The 13,528-nt window shown below is 36.9% G+C and overlaps 1 protein-coding gene across 3 annotated transcripts in view; it reads right to left on the bottom strand.

Moving 5' to 3' along the window:
• Positions 1-3,162: 3,162 nt before the first annotated feature.
• The window catches only part of TNPO1 (transportin 1), a 59,594-nt gene continuing 49,228 nt past the window's right edge, over positions 3,163-13,528 (bottom strand). For all 3 annotated transcript variants that reach the window (XM_037373068.1, XM_037373069.1, XM_037373071.1), the window contains 2 exons: positions 10,017-10,159; positions 3,163-8,494 (listed from right to left, as the gene is read on the bottom strand). In XM_037373068.1, coding sequence (XP_037228965.1) covers positions 10,052-10,159 — 108 coding nt within the window. In that variant the 3' untranslated portion in view covers positions 3,163-8,494; positions 10,017-10,051. The remainder of the gene's footprint in view (positions 8,495-10,016; positions 10,160-13,528) is intronic.

Here is a 13,528-nt window from a genome sequence, read left to right as displayed (position 1 = left end):
AAAACTCTTAAAGCCTAAGTGCTTATGCAGATGTGCAGACTTGTACTAGCAATGATTTAGAGGGCCTCCTGTCTCCACACACATTGAGAAGCATACTGGTGTTTCTGCTGAATTTGAAATTGAGATACTGAGGTTTGGTGGGTTTTTTTTTGTTGGTATGTTGTTTTTTTTTTAAAGAAATAAAAGTAGCCAAGATACCTAATGGTTCTTAGACAAACTGAATTACTAGTGATTACACTGGGCAATTACTTGTCCAACAACCCCCTGTTAGACACTGCCATTTTATGGACGAGTTACACAGATGAGTGAATGCTTGTAACATATCAGAGCTGTGGCCTAAGGTTCCAGCTAGCTTCCATCTGGTTTTGGCCCAAAGATACAACAGCTCTGGTGTGCAAGGCCTTCAATAAGGAGGATGGGGATAAGCGAAACTAAAATTAGCTACATCTTATGGCAAAGTACTGGAGAAAATTATGCAACTATCTTACTCTCTTATGCTAAGGTATGTAAAGAAAATACTTGAATTCTTACTTCGCCATGCAATCTATTTGTTCTTCCAATGCATTACAAAGCTAGAATGAAAAGGTGCATGTATTTATATGCCTGGGAATATTTTGGACATGGTTCCAAAATGTTCATTTGAGAATGTACATTTCAGAATGAAAAATGTATATGCAAGACAGTGACCATCAATATGTTAAAAAGAAAAAAAAACCCACAATAAGATGACTTAACATTTCCTTTTGAGATAATGATTAAGTTAAAGGAAGACACTGAAAAATGCCTTGTGTCAAGAAGCAGTTCTGGCAAGGAAAGTACCATCTCAGAGTTTTGTTGTAAAACAGTTGGTTGGTTGTTGTTGGATTTGCAAATCCCTCTATTTTTTTTTCCTTTTTTTTTTTTTTTATGGTCTCAATTGCTATTGAGTTTTCAAAATATGAAACACCCTTCATTTTCTCTATCTGTAAGCCACAGAATCCCCTCAGCGTGTCAACATGAATGTAAAGCTGAAAGACAGCTTGAGAAAACTGCAAATTAAATATGCCGTATGTATATGGACATTCCTTGACAATCATTTCAAGGTAAAAGGACTGGCAAATTAACATTGCTTCTCATTGTGCACATTATCAGGGAAACAAAATTTTATTTGGAATTTGTGTTGGGCACTGGTGTGCAGAATGAAATAATGGAAGATTTAAATGCATTGTTATCAGTTACAGTAATACTGCAGTAGTTATGCATCCAAATTAACCTGTATGTTGTGAACAGAGGGGAAGATGTTAACTTTTCCTGTATATTTAATAGACAAATTTATGACTATCCATTTTGCCAAGTGGCAATAAGAAAAGGAAAAATGGCTAAAACTGTCAGCATAACAGTTCAACATCATTTATTTCCACATTTTAAATATAAATTAAAATCCAACAAAAATTATTTATACCTGAAGCTACAAAATAAATACCTCAATTTTCATTTTATGATTCAAATGAAAGTATGGCAAAAAAGAATTGGTGTCACAAAAACCCTTACATACCATCAATTACACATATATGCATTAATACATGTGCAGTATAATTGCATGTTTTCCTTAAAAAAGCAATTACTGGAAACCACCTCATTTTAAGTCTGCCATTATTCAGATTAACATTTGGGTATCTTTGGGGAGGTTTTGATGGTATATAATGCTAATTTTATGCAAAACACGGGTAAATGCCTCTGAAAGAGATGTACTTTACATGTTAATACTTTATATAAACAGTATGTTTCATTGCGAGTCATTCTGGGATAATAAAAGCTACCAACATTTACTCTGTGAGCACTTAACACACATTTTACACACACAATGTTCCTACAGAAACACTTTTTCATTCAAGTACCTCTTTAAATTAGATGTAATTTGGTTGTGGTTTTTTTTTTTTTAAGAAACAGAATGACCTACATTGAAACTACAATCCTTTGCACTTCTGCAACCTGACCACAAACTTAGTCATAACATTCATTTCACTTACTGAAGATGACAGTACTTACTCTACTCATCTCGTTTGTATATGCAGATATTAATTAACCTCAGACTCAAAATCAGAGGCCGCAGCTTAAGATCAGGCTCTAAGCTGATAGTAGGAGACTTGAACAAAACATCTGACTGACAGCAGGATGTTCTATCACAGGTACCCCGCAACCTAAGGGGAGTGAGGAGGGCTATAAAAGACTTCCCTCCATCCCCTTCCACACAGCCACCAGTTCAGTCAGTCAACAGGAACTGATCTCTGCTCATCAGCTTGGTCTCTACACACCTACACTGCTATTAACAGCTCCTCTTTCTGGAGGCGGAAACTGAAGTCCTTCATTAGCAGACTTTCAGCTAAATATGCAGCAATTAATACTATAAATTTTATTATTCTAGAAAGCAGTTATAACTGCATTTTATTGAATTTAATCATTACTATAGAAGCTGTCTGTGCTAGGTATATGTAAATCTCCAAATTGTCTACATGCTATTGACCAACTGTTAAATGTTGGAAGAAGCAAACATAAAATGTTCAAATCAACATGGGTGAATTTTGTCCAGAAAGCTGCTGCTCTTGGTTTCATACTTTTATTTTAGAGACTACTTTATCATAAAGTTACATAAATGGAAGAACAGGTCTTTAAATATTTTGTATTATCATGGTCCCATATCAAATTAGACCAAGACCACTGGAAGTTTTGGTTCAGGGTCTTGAATATTTTTAACTTACTTCTAGTTGACTCCTTGTATATTATTCACATTACTGATAGCACAATCAATGAGATTTTTTTTTTTCCTCCCCTTTCCCATTTGGTCAGACTTAGCAATTACCAGATGTCTCAAACAAAAATACAGTCGATGTACCATTTCTCAGTAGTAAAGCGGCTACCAGTTATCATCCAACAACAGTCATTAATTTCAGTTCATGTAAACCTCCTGTTTCTACACTGCTCTGCCCTCCAGCTGCATGAAGCATCTAAACTGAACTGACCTTAACTTATCCTAGGATAATTTCCTTTCAGATACAATGAAAATCCCTATTCAAAAGACTCCAGAACTTACACCTTTGAACCAGAAGAGTGCACTACTGGGTCAGGCAAAACATAATTGAACATGAAATTTTCATCTTTCATTAAAAATTGGAATGCAACATCTATATTTAAACAACTTTATTAACATAATCAAGCAGTGATTAACATTCACATCTATTATGTCACATCATACAAATGTAAATACAAAATTACTACAGTACAATATATATTCTCTGCATGATCCAAAATATTTGGTGGCCCCAAAAACTCTTTAAAATTCAGCAGCTTATCAAAAATTAAAACCATATTCTATTTAAAATGAAGTTCTGTTAGCACATAGGCAGACTTCAGGAAATATCACTCAATTTAGTACAGTTTGAGAGGTTGCAGGAGGATATGTTTGAAGGAAACAGTCCAACATCGTGGAATACAGAAACATCAGATTTAAAGCTTTCAAGCAAAACTCACACAACCTAAGTTGTCAGCAGAAAGATCCAGTCATCTCTCATTTTAAACTATTTTGTACACTGCATCCAATTTAAGGTTTTTTAAGTTTCTAATATTAGTAAGTCAGACAACGTACAACATAAATACTTATTTCTTCCCATGAAAAGAGATAGTATTACACTGGAGATTTCGACAGCCAAATGAACCTGCTTATACAAATCTTTTTTTCTAATCTCCATCCTTGCAAGAAACACCCCATTTTGTTGCTCACCCAAAGTAAGGAAATAGATACCTAAGGTGAAAGTAGCACAACAGAACCAGCTTACAGGAAAACGATACTATACTGCAAGTGCTGAATTCTTTGAGAAGTGGATTTGGCTTATTTAAAGTATAATGTAACATCACGCAGGGATTCATCTTATAGAGCCATTTTAAACTTCCCTCATATAAGTACATTCAAGTGAGTATCATTATTTTAGCAGAATATACTCGTCAAGGCAAGCAACAAGTTTCCTTAAGTTGCCTCAGTTTCCCATTTAAAACAATAATCTAAAACTGGCTTGCTGCAACCATTAAGTGCAAAGAGTAAGCATCAGTGGCAGACAAAAACTTTTTCTACTGGAGAAGAACACCTGTAAGACTGATGGATGCAAGTCATTCTGGAGAATGCATAGGTGAGTGAAATACACAGCTACTGATCAAGCTTTAGTTATTCAAGATGAGGTTACTGGAAATACTTATGTAATATGTAACAAATATGTATACAAACGACATCAGTGTCTATACTGAGATAACGGCAGGATGTTTTGTCATTTTGCTGTAGAGCTTAACCTTTATCTAAGACAGAAAGTTACTCTTTAGACCCTATATAGAAGCTTTATGCATCTATCATCCTCATGAAAGAGACAGTATTGAAGCAATTAGTGTTAAGTTGCAACTTCTTTCCTTGAGAAAATCTGAAACAAATGATATCTAATATAACGGTGCATTTAAAGCCTTTTTCAAGAAATATTTTTAATTGTTTGAATATGGATGCATTCTCCTCAAGGGAAGAATGTTTTTGCACCTTATGTGTTAATACGTTCAATATGAATAAAATAGGTGAAGCAAGTTGTTATTGTCCCACAATAGAAGGTTAGAGTAAGTTTAAGACAGAGAACCTGCCCAAATTAAATACATAAACTAATATAATTAAGACACTTTTTTATTAGCATGTGTTCTGAACAAAAAGGGTACAAGAGTATTCACCTGAGATAAAGCTAGTATTTGAATATTTCTAAGTAGCAATGAGTTTCGCTTGAGGAAAGCCACTTGAAGCTTTAAAATATACTTTTTACTACTATACAATATATGCAGTTTAAGTAATTAAGACTGATGCTAAGCTAACATAAAAGTCCTAACAAAAAAAAATTAAAAAAAATCACAGTGTATATCAGTAGTTACAAAATTTATCTGATTTCTTAACTTTTAAAAATTATAATGATTATAAATTTTAAACCCATTCTTCTAAAAGTAATCTTCTGAGTACAAGCTTTAAGGAGCAATAAACTAAAGCATAAGAATTAGCTTATTACAATTTAAATATATACATATTCACTGATTTAGAAAATAATCAAGCTTTGGAAAAAATTTACAAAATTGATTATTTTTGCTTGCACTGGTTAAAATAATGAACTATTCTGATCTTTTTCCCTAAATGAAATGAGCTGTTTCCTGAATGTGTAATGAAAAAAAATTTAGTATTGAACTTCATTTAAGATTAACAACAATTTAGAACTGCCAAAAAGATGCATTTACAAAGATTGTAAATATACTTTCTGTTACCAACTTAGGTTGATCAGCAGCTTTTGTTCACTCTCAGCATCCTTCAAAAAGGGAAACTCAAAACAGGAAAAAGGCATATATAAAAAACAGTAAACACTGACCTCCTGAGGTTCCTACAACAAAAATATTCAAGTAGAAAATCTACACCATTACTTAGCAGCGGCTATTTCTGTAGTTTAGCACACTAACAGCACTTTATTCAGTGTGTAAGGAGCAAATGAAGTAAGCCGTGCTTTTAGCATGCCAAGAGGCAGAAACACTGGAATGTAACAAAGACAAACTCACAATTCTACCAGTAAAAACATTCAGTCCACATTCAAGAACTGTCAAGACTACACCACAAGAATTAAGATGCTTTTTACATATCCCATGATGCAATAATTGAATTATAAATGTTAATGCTGTTTCAGAACTTTTCTTACCTCACATTAAACCCTAAATGGCTTCTGCAAATCTCTGTGCTATATTATGCAATAGGAAATGGTTTATTTGCAGTAAAATATACCATGACAGAACTTACTGATACAAGAGACTACTTTGTCAGTACTGTTTACTTCTGCCTTATTTTAATTATTTTCCTTGCTGTTATACGAGATCAGTTCACATCTGTACAAATACCTATTAAAATATGTATGTACAAAAGTGGCATCCTAAGCTAATCCGGGGTGAGGTGGAGTGGTTTTATTTGGTTAAAAGGGCTTTCTAAATTATTTGGGTAGTTTTTTTCTTCTACAGATTTTTTAATGTCATTTCTCTGAAACTCTTCCCTAATGTTCAAAACACACTCAAAATTAAAGCAAGTTTGGATCTAAAATAACATCCCACCTTGCTAAATTGTAAAGGTTTGGGGTTTTTTCCCTTCCAGAATTTGCTTTTAAAGTGGTTTTAGTGACTACTACTAATTTGCTTCAGAGTTACTAGTTAAGAAGGAATTTTGCATTTGCTACCAAAGCGATGTAATTTGAAAGCAAGTTACCACATGCAATTTTGACCAAACTGAATAAATACTATGTACTAGCATTAGTGAATGTACTTCATACAGTACATGCCCAAACTATTTTTCAGGCATAATCCATTAAAATTTGCAAAGCCAAAAAAAGAGGGGGTGGGGGCATGTAAAACATGCATGCTATCATGCATTAAAAAAATAAAAATAAAAACTCGTTAATGTTCACACTCACACAGCTCAAACTTCAGTGCAATGGCTAAATCATTCAACAGTCGAAGAACAGAACCATGCAAAGAAGAGCAAGTTCTTAAAAAAAATACCAACCAAACAAAAAAACCCAAAACCTGTTATCCAGTATCCATTTTGCAATGCAAAGGTGAGAAACTACATCTACAAAAAGGCTGTTATGGCTTAATTTTGTTTTGCAGATTAATTATGCAGCACTTGAAAAATGGAAAGGTGTGGCATCACCTCTGACCAGCAGAGTTAAAAATCTCTCCATTTTCCTTTATCATCATGGGATACTCTTTAGGCAATCTAAATTATTAAAGACTTGCCACTTTCAGATGGACACAAGATCAAGTGTACCAGTTAGGATTTCACATTCACAGTACTAAGAAAATACACATGGAAGGAAAAGTAAAGGGTTAACTTAACAAGGATTTATTCACAGGAACACATGTAAGTAGAGGGAAAAAAAACCACAACAGAAAAGCTAAACAAATGAAATGAAGAGGATCCAAACCAACTTTCACTCCGTAGCTTTAAACTTGCACCCTTGTGCATTTAACTACATCACAAAGGGCCACCAACATGCGCCGATACAGTGTAGATACCCTGCATTACATCTATTAACTTAAAACATCTCTTTAAGATCATGCTTTGAACAAAAAGAAAGCATAGAAGGTAGTATGTTGAGTGGGAATAAACACAAATATAGCAATCATGTCATCAACTTCTACAATTGTCTTTACGTGCCAACTAACATTTATGCAGCCTTTAACGGGTCTTACCATGTAACTCATTTTTAGAGATTCTGATAAAATCACTAGTATATAACCATGCAGAAAGCACATCACACTGACAGCACAGAGGCAAATATTTTGCACAGCTATATCAGCTTTCCACATTGTGCAGGTTACACACAATACAATATCAATCTTATTCTTAACAGATCCTAAAAAGGTATTTCAAGGCCTAATTGTTAACTACAGTACTTTATATCTATATTCTTAATCAAATAAAAATCCACAGAATCTTGAAAAGGAATTTTAAATGCAGGGCTATATTGAATTGGTAAACTGCAACACAAAACTGGCGCAACATAGGTAAAAGTATACCAGTTTCAATCTATGTGATGCAAGCATGCTACTTTCCCACTAAATTACTTCTGATCACTATGAGCCAGAATGCATGCCCGAACCTTAAACTGCACATTAAGAATAATGCTTTACTCTAGAAATTAAATCTAATGAAGTACAATAATTAAATCATATCCACTACTTTAATTATTTTTTAATGTAAAAATAAAGATGTCAATCTTTCCTTTGAAGTGTCCCTCCCCTTACCCTAAAAATGAAAGGAGTGACTCATTTGGCAGCTTGCAGGTTGCTTCACTTTGTCCAAGTTAACCTTTATTAAATTTACTATGGGGTTTCTATATTGTACACTGCAAGTGCCTGCGCCTAATACAGATGCAAGCTGCATTTTAACTGTACTAACTTCATTTGTGTAGTTCTTCATTAACATGCAAATACCTAGGAATCCCATCAAGCAGGATGAAATAATGTAGAAAACCCTTACTTAAAAAAACATAAAAGAAAAAAGAAAGCCTTTTACTGTTTGCGACCCCCATTCTTGGGTTTCCTTTATTGTGCGCAAAATAGTTTTCCTCTTTACATATCCCTATGATTCAATTACATGGTTCTTATTTTGGTACAATTCCCCATAATATTCCAGAATGTGCTGTTTTGTGACTAGATTCTTTTTTTTTTTTTTCTTCTTCACATACAGTGCAGAGTTGTAATAGGAGACAGATTTCCACCCACAAAGGCTCCAGATGTTAAAACATTTCCCAACATCGACTTAATACAGTGACGGCAACACCTCCCTCCCGCCCCTCCCAGTAGGGTTGGGATTGTACTGTATTCCCTACTGGTTTACCCTTCCCCCCAGTAAAGGGTAACATTTTCCCTGGGTGCAGAGGCTCCCTCATAGTCTCCCAGACTGAAGGACCTGTAAAAGAAAAAGATAAAGGTACAATTATATCTTATCTTTAACCTTAACTGACAAATCTGTGCTTAAACAGAGGTTTTTTGCCTTTTTTAAGCAGTAGGCACCAACCTTTAACTTAAAAATGAATTAACACCTAGATTACACCTTCTAAGTGTGTTAAGAGAAAAGCCCATTTATATCAAGTAAATTATTATTCATGAAACAATGTATGCTTTAAAGCTACATTGACAGTTCACTATTGTGCCTAAGCTTGGATTACAGATAAAACGAGTCCTATATATTCTCACAAGCTTTTCATAGCACAAACTTAAGAGGTAGTGATGACACTGAGAAAGAATATTAAACGTATCTGCTACTGACCTGACAACTTTACTTTTAGGTAGATTAAACAAGATAGCCATAGATAGTGTCTCCTCAGTTCAAACTGAAGATCATGATGAATTCTATCACTTTGGATTCCTCTTCATTAGGAGAGGAAAACACCTTTATGCCAGAACTAGAACGCCCTCATTGATAAATGTGTAAATATTTGACATTGGTTTATTTTTAATCCATTGTTCAAATCAAACATACAGTTCAAACAGGATTTCTTATGTCACTGACTTTGAAAAAATCTTAGGCTGACTTTTAAATAGTTGTCTATTCAACAATAAATGAGAAGAGAATTGCATGATTCACTCACATATTTTCAGTATAAAAGTTCTACAGCAAGTATCAAATTTATACTGAATGGATAAACTCAATTCACATTCTTTTTTGGTTAGTGTAACAATCTCTTCACAGTATCATCTACTTCACACGTGGGAAATTTGCTTTATAGTGTGCACAGATAGCATACAAAGCAGGGTAGTATAATATAATTATTCTAGAATGCACTGTCACTTTTCTTGGCTGAAGTTGAATCATCCTCTGCACAGAACAGTAACAATTCTGAATTGATGCACAAAATGGAACGTGGCAATAATAAACACAACAGCCTCCCCAAAACAGCATGCTCTACAGTTACAGCAGTTACAGATCAGCATAACATCTTTTATTCAGTGCAAAGATCTAGTATGCGATTTGGAGCATACGGGACCTCTCATAGCTGAAGTGCATCAACAAACTTGCCTTCCCACCCTAAAGGAATGAATATTCCTGCTTAGACAACACCTGCCATCTACTAATTCATAAGACATAAGGGAGTATGATGGCTTGAGGATCATGTTCATCACTTGGCTTATTAAACTTGAACTGTCACTTCGTTATACCTACACTTCCAGTCTTATCTTGATAGACTATCCTGTGTACGATACACTCGTCTTTTTTCCTTCTTTCTCTCTGTAATAATAAAATACAGGATCAGACAACTGCTTCTGCTACAGCTACCATCATTTAGGTATACTATCATCCCACTTTTTTTTCCTTCTTATGGGTAGGGAAGATATCCAGTGTATCTGAAAAATTCTGCTCTGATTCATATAATGCAAACAGGGAGGAAGTCTGTCATACAGCTCTTGTTACCAAAGATTTGTGTCCTTACCTCTAATTATGGGACTGCAGCTACAGTGCATGAGGTTAAACTCCATAGTAAGCTGCAAGGCGCTCTTTTAAGGGAAGAGGAAACTGGTCAGAGAAACGCCTCCAATTCTCATCCCCAACTTGATTTTTAAATCCATGAAGAATCTACAAATAAGAGGGGGGAAGTCAAAATAATCACTAAACAGAGGTTACATTATTTATGAGCAACATATGCAGTAAGCCACAAACTGCTGGATCATACATCTGTCCATTTGAATTCTCCAATTTAATACTGAAATGCTACTAAGAAAGAAAGAAAGTCTAGTAATGTCTTTTTTAACGGAAATGTTTCTTTTAAGGGTGACAGATGGAATATAGCTGTCCACACAAAATTAGTGTGTGTATACATACCTATATGTATTTTTAATGAGTAAGGTGACTTAAAACCTAGAGATAGGCCACTTCAGAAGGCTAAATATTTCATCAATTAAAATGGCTTACATATGTTAAGATTACTGTATTCATGTTTCTTTTCAAAATGTGTGATATACTGTGGGAAGAAACCTGAGCCAAATCTGCAGCCAGCACTTGAGAGAATGAATACCTGTTAGCTTTAGCACAGATGCAAAAGCATCCGCTGAGAGCTCTGTTTTTTCCATGGAATCTGTAAGACTGTCACTGAAAATGGAAGCTGTTAAAATCTTTTGTGCTTTGAATTAACAGGGATCCACAGTCAGTGGTAGTCAAAAGCCAGTGAGAAGGGAAAAAAAAATAAATATTTACGGGTTTCAGTCTGGACCTTCCAATGTAATAAATTAGCTGAGAACTATGAAAATTAAATGATACTATCAAAAAGGTCTTCGTATGTTAGCTCTGAGAACAGCAGGTTAAAAGGCAAATATTAGAAAGAACAAAAGCAGATGACAGTCTCCCACAACAGCCTCCCAGGTAAGCTCAGGAGTGTGGGTCAGGTGAGCGGACAGAGAGGTGGATTGAGAACTGGCTGGACGGCAGAGCCCGGGGGGCTGTGATCAGCGGCGCAGAGCCTGGCTGGAGGCTGAGGCCAGCGCTGTGCCCGGGGTCAGTGCTGCTCCAGTCCTGTTCAACTCGCTCATCAGGGACCTGGACGCAGGCACAGAGTGCACCCTCAGCCAGTTTGCTGATGACACTAAACTGGGAGCAGTGGCTGATACCCCAGCAGGCTGCGCTGCCATTCAGCAGGACCGGGACAGGCTGGGGAGCTGGGTGGAGAGGAACCTAATGAAGTTCAACAAGGGCAAGTGTAGGGTCCTGCACCTGGGGCGGAACAACCCCCCACACCAGCACAGGCTGGGGCTTGGGGGTTGACCTGCCAGAAGGCAGCTCTGTAGAGAAGGGCCTGGGAGGTCTGGTCAACAGCAAGCTGCCCATGAGCCAGCAGTGTGCCCTGGTGGCCCAGAAGGCCAATGGTGTCATCCTGGGGTGCATTAGATACGTGGCCAACAGGTCCAGGGAGCCTATCCTCCTCCTCTACCCTGCCCTGGTGAGGCTGCTTCTGGAGAGCTGTGTCCAGTTCTGGGCTCCCCAGTTCAAGAGAGACAGAGAACTGCTGGAGAGGGCCCAGCGGAGGGCTATGAAGACGATGAGGGGAGCGGAGCATCCCCCTTATGAGGAAAGGCTGAGACAGCTGGGCCTCTTTAGCCTGGAGCAGAGAAGACTGAGAGGGGACCTTATCAACGTCTACAAATATCTTCAGGGTGCATGTCAAGAGGATGGGGCCAGGCTCTTTTCAGTGGTGCTCAGTGACAGGACAAGGGGCAATGGGCACAGACTGAAACCCCAGAAGTTCCATGCGAATATGAGGCAGAACTTGTTTACTTTGAGGGTGACAGAGCACTGGAACAGGCTTCCCAGAGAGGCGGTGGTGTCTCCTTCTCTGGAGACATTCAAAACGTGACTGGATGCAACCCTGTGCAACCTGCTGTAGGGGAACCTGCTTTGGCAGGGCATTGGACTAGATGATCTCCAGAGGTCCCTTCCAACCCTGACCATTCTGTGATACTATGAAATGGCTCCTCCTCATAGGAAATTAGGCCAAGAGAGTCTGAAGTTTTCTATTTTTAAATTCAATGATACTGAATTGTGCAACAGTCTGTCATGAACACATGCTCACAGAAAAGGCAATGTCAAAGTTAAAGCTCATGGTACCAATTTCACCCTCAACACAACGTTCTCAAGCAGAGTTGCTCTTAAACAGGATGTAGTAATAACGACATTACAGTGCCCCCAGTTAACTTACTGCTTTTCTCCCTGGAAAAGACCTTCCACAAGCAGGCTCACCTCTCTTTCCTTACCCCAAGAGTCAGATTAGCCAGCTGCCAAGAAACTACTGAAAATTGAAGAATGTTCAGGTATAACTAAAGGAACACTTGAAAAAAATCATCTTCCAGTAGAGTTTTAGCAAGTGAGCTTCAGCTAGTCTTCAGAAACCTTGCTTTTATAAAAAGTGATAAAATTCTTAGGGTATGTGTCAGAGTTCAACATGAGCAGCTCATCCACCCATACTTTTGGAAGAGGTATTTCCTCTCTCAACTCTAGTGCTAAAACACTCCAAACAAACAAACAAAAGAAACACTGGGCAATCTTTTTTTTTTTCCCCATTGTTCCCGATAGGCATAATTATTGTTGGAAAAACATCTAACTGGACTACAGCAGTCATGTATTCATGAGGCAGTAATCTAAAAACTGTACGTGCCATCACTTGAAGAAAGCTTCATTTCCTTTCTTGCATGGAAAAAACCACAAAAGAATACACTTCAAAAAGCAAGGATTTCCTTATGCCAAGTGACCAAGAACCACTGTGTCTTGTTTGAATGCATTAGATCCCACATGGAAAGAGTCTGAAAAAGAGGAACCTAACTTACTGATGCAAGTATTCAATGCTGAAGGACCAGTGCAGAAACACTGAGACTGCTTTGGAAAATCATCACAGACAGCATCCTGGATTGTCTTTCAAGACTGTATTTACTGTTTGCTGATGCTAGAACACTCATAGCTGTGCATTTCCTGGGCCTGGTGCTCCTTCAGAGGAGACCAGTTATCCAAAAGGCTAAGACAGCGAGATTTCTGTCATCGCTCTTACAGATGGGATACAAAAGTTCCATCTCCTCTTCCAATGCTCACACATGGCATTACTTTAAAAAAAAGCACCAGTACTAACCCATTATCCTAGTAAGTGCTTAGGGATATACTCTATTTCTTCTTTAAGAGGAGCATCATGAACTTTTGACATACATCCTTCCTAAAAACAGAGATTTCACTTTACAGTTTGTGAGGGGAGCCACACTACTGAACAGTAACAGCAACTGTTCATGTAACAGCAGTAAGTTGTGTTTTTTTGGTTGGTTTTTTTTAATCTGATACATTAGTGCCAAAACACAATATATCACATTACGGGTGGGATTTTTTTGCTTATTTTAAACAAGGCAAACAGTTCTTTTGCTTGCATATAACTCATCCAAGAGAGATTCTGTGGAGAATTAAGCAATCCTGAAA

This window comes from Falco rusticolus, chromosome Z (assembly GCF_015220075.1).
Source record: "Falco rusticolus isolate bFalRus1 chromosome Z, bFalRus1.pri, whole genome shotgun sequence".
In the NCBI taxonomy this organism is placed as follows: domain Eukaryota; kingdom Metazoa; phylum Chordata; class Aves; order Falconiformes; family Falconidae; genus Falco; species Falco rusticolus.
This window is presented reverse-complemented; position numbering and strand designations above follow the sequence as displayed.